General features: G+C 46.7%; 1 protein-coding gene across 1 annotated transcript in view; it reads left to right on the top strand.

Moving 5' to 3' along the window:
- Positions 1–6: 6 nt before the first annotated feature.
- The window catches only part of CMTM7 (CKLF like MARVEL transmembrane domain containing 7), a 43,392-nt gene continuing 39,595 nt past the window's right edge, over positions 7–3,803 (top strand). The window contains exon 1 of the mRNA XM_025211778.1: positions 7–25. Within this exon, the coding sequence (XP_025067563.1) occupies positions 23–25 (3 nt within the window). The 5' untranslated portion in view covers positions 7–22. The remainder of the gene's footprint in view (positions 26–3,803) is intronic.

The following is a 3,803-nucleotide window of genomic DNA, read 5'->3' on the forward strand; positions in this document are numbered from 1 at the left end:
CGCGGGGCTCAAGCTCGCCCAGATGGTAAGTGCGGGGCGGCCCGGGAGCCGGGAGCCGGGACAGCCCCGGCCCGCGGGCGTCTGGCAGGAGGGCCCCTGCCTGAGCCGCCCCAGCCAAGCTCTCGGCCACCGGAGCTGCTTCGGTGAAGGGCCGCGGGTGCCAGTCAGAGCCGGGCACCGTGACACAAAGCTCCTCGCAGACCTGCGAGCGGTGCCCAGGGCTAGCGCTTAGTGCGCGGGGGCAGTGCCCAGACGGCACCACACTGGCACAGCGAGCTGCGCAGGATGTCCCTCTTGTGAAGAGTCCGTATCCAGAGCTCGGTCTGTTCTTCCCTGCCAAGGTTGTGCCCAGCGCGGGGCTGGTTTGGTGCTGAGACAAACCACTGTAAGAATAGGCCTGATTTCCAGTGGTCAGCCTGCTCCCTTGCTGTCCAGGGGTTAGGTTCAGCATGCCCAGTCTCTTCCAGTGGCTGGTGGGCTTCACATAGAAATGTTTTATGACTTCTAAGCCTCTTCAGCCTCCATCTGTACAAGTCTTCAGTTAGCAGGTGATGGAGCACATGATTTTCATCATCGTTTGCCTCTATTGCCACGAATTATGTTAGGGTCTTGTCTTGTTATACTGTTTGGTCTAATGCCTGCGAGCACAGGGAGTACATCTGTCCGTGTGCAAGTTATGCAGCCTGTCTGTTAGCTTAATAGACCACCCAGTTGGAGCTGAAGAGGGATTTCTTAGGCACTGGTTGTTGTTTTTTTTTGCAGAGACTTTCTTTTCCCCTGTGGTTTGTCACCAGCACTTTCTTAGTGTGTGATTACAGGCTGCTGCAGAAGTTTTCTACTCATAGCTCTTGCCCCACTTGGTAGAACAGGGAGGTGTTACATCCCTGTGTGACGTGCATATCTGATGGCACGTTGAGCTGTGGGTTTTCTGTTGCACGTGACACAAACTCCCATTTTACCTACAGTGTGTGGATCTGGAACGTCCAACGTTGATAGTGGGAGGCTTTGCTGTCGCACCCTTCGCCTGCAGAGTCCATCCTTAGGAGATGAAAGGGACTGTTTTATGTTTAAATGAGTCAGGAACTGCAACATGCTGTTGTGGTGCAGGACTGCGATGGCAGATCACTGAGGCTGATTTTCAAGAGCAACTGAAGAGTTTAGCCACACTGCTCACTGTCTCAGACGGCCAGAGCCGACTCGAGGTGATTTAGAAATTGCTCGTTCGTCAGGGCGGGCTGGTGAATGGAGAGGCAGACAAGGTTTAATGGTTGCAAAAACGTTTACTTACATCGCCTGTAGTTGCGACGCAGATGGTCCGGTCGTCTGAACAACTATGTGAGTTGTTCCAGCTGGCGAGGCCCAAGCCAGTTAATCCGTCTGCAAATTAAGCCGGCGGAAAAAGGGTACGTCTGGGATTGTGTTTGGCGACGGAAGAAGGATCGATAGGTGATCAGTCTATCGATCAGCTAGCCGCAAGTCAGATCTCTTTAGAGGCACTCTGCAGCGTGCTCAAAGTTCTTCGACTTGGGCGGAAGTCGTGCGAATTTTTTAAATGGCCAGCATGCCAATTACCAGCCACCACGTAGGAATAATTTAGAACTGGCCAATAGCGGGACACAAATTTGCATTTGAATAGCGGGAACTCTTTGCACCGTGCATTTCTGTGCTGCAAAGAAGAAATGCACCCTGCAAATTGGCGGGAACTCTCTTGCACCGAGGTTCTTCTGCTGCAACAGAAAACCTTTACTGTGCAAGAGGCTCTCATGTGGCAAGGAAATTCCATCGTGCCGAGGCACCAAAATCACTGGGTTGTGACACTCACGTTAGCAGTAGTTATGTCAGTTTAATCCATGAGGTGTCCTGAAACCTTAGCCCTGAGTTTCTCAAATGAGAAGCAGAACTGAATCCTGCTGAGCCTGCCTGGAGTCGGCGAGTATTTACTGGACTCCAGAGCTCTCTCCCACTGTGAATTGGGCTCAGCATAAATCAGGTCAATTTTCTGTTGCGCTCTCTTCTTGTTGGGTTGTTCACAAGCTCTGGTTTGGAATCTGGAGTGGCTTTGGACTTGATAAAATGTTTGTTTTTTCTTTGAGGGTGTGTCTACATTGTAAGAGAAACTGCAGTTATGGTACAGATAGGCTTCCCCTCTGGCTAACCTGGTCAGAAGCCATCACTACTATCTTTAGTAGAAGGCAGAGCAGAGTGGCACCTTATGAGGGCATCTGTACACATACTCTGGGTCGGCGGGGTGTTTTAATTAGAGTGGCTCTCAGGACCCACTGTAACTAAAACGCATGCAGCATCGCGTGTATTCATCATCCCATGTTTCAACATGATGGCAGGGGCACTTTTAACTAAAGCTTGTTCGACAAGATGTGCATCGAAGCATGTGTGAAAGTGCCCTTGGAGATCCGCTCTAACCTACTTCATCAGATGCTATGAAATAGGCTGTTGCTTACAAAAGCATATTCCTTTCTGAATTAGTGAAGTCTCCAAGGTGCCATCCTGCCCTTCCTGACTTCAGACTAATAGCTAACCCAGGGGTAGGCAACGTTTTTTGGCTGGAGTGCCGGAAAAAACCACAATGCCTACCTTGGAAGGTGCCGGAGTGCCGGCATGCCAGAAAAACAAAATGAGGGCAGGGGTTACATGGCAGGATACCCTGCTTGTGTCCCTGCCTCCCAGCCCTACTGTCCCTTTCCCCTCACCCATGACATGTAAATTAAAGAAAGCACAAGTTTGCCTATCTGTTCTACAGCCACCCCTTTGGTTGCAGCACATGCTTACCCTAGATGTTATCACTGGGCATTGACAGGCATGGAAAAAACTGTGCTTTATGGGAAGCAGCAGTGTGTTACTTTGACCTGGCTCCTCAAAGTCTATATAGATTTAGTGCTACTAAAGGCCCACTAAAGTACCTGATCTATATGGGCATGGGGAAAGCTGGGTCCAACTAATGCAATACCTCTTTTGGGCATGTGCTGGGCTTGGCACAGGAGCAGTGTGGATTTGGTTTAAATCAAATCGATTTAAATCACTGGTCAAAGGAAGCCTAAATTTTAATTGTTGTTTTGTACAAAATGTGCATACTTGTTGTTTGATATCCTTTATTCATTTAACTTCTTGAAACTTTGCACTTTTAGAGAGAAGTAACGGCTTGACTGTAGACAAACTTGTAGGGCTGATGGGTAGGTAATCAGTAATCACTCAGGTCTGTTATCTGTTGTCGCCATATATTGCTATTAACAAGGACATTATCTTTGAAGACACAAATTCACAGTTTGAAAACTGAAACTAAGCATCACAGAGATGTTTAATAGGATCTTTTAGTTTGAGGACTGAGTCCCATTGGGTCAAGTGGTTTTCTTTAATCTTTACTAATCTATAGAGGAGCCTCTGGGAACCCCGTAAGATTGGGCCCCTAATACAGTCCATGGCCTGTTGTGACCTATTTATAAAACTTTTCAGAAAAGTTTACATGAATATATCGTCTCAAATAGTATATAATTAGAAGTTATAATCCCTATTCTATGATGCTTTCTTTGAGCTTTAACATATCTTAAATTAAAACTATTTTTATATAGGTTTATTATTTTTTTTAAATGTTTAAAAAAATTAAAATACAATTAAATTAAAAAAATCTGATTTAAATAAAAAATCTGGGGTTTTTTTGTATTTAAAAAAAAATAATTGATTTTTAAAATTTTTATTTATGTTTTAAATCCACCTTGCTCAGGAGTGTGCCATGTTTAAAGTACAGCACTGTTTTGGGGGGGGGGGGGGGGGGGTTCTTGTGTCGGACG

Source organism: Alligator sinensis, unplaced genomic scaffold (assembly GCF_000455745.1).
Source record: "Alligator sinensis unplaced genomic scaffold, ASM45574v1 scaffold181_2, whole genome shotgun sequence".
Taxonomy (NCBI): domain Eukaryota; kingdom Metazoa; phylum Chordata; order Crocodylia; family Alligatoridae; genus Alligator; species Alligator sinensis.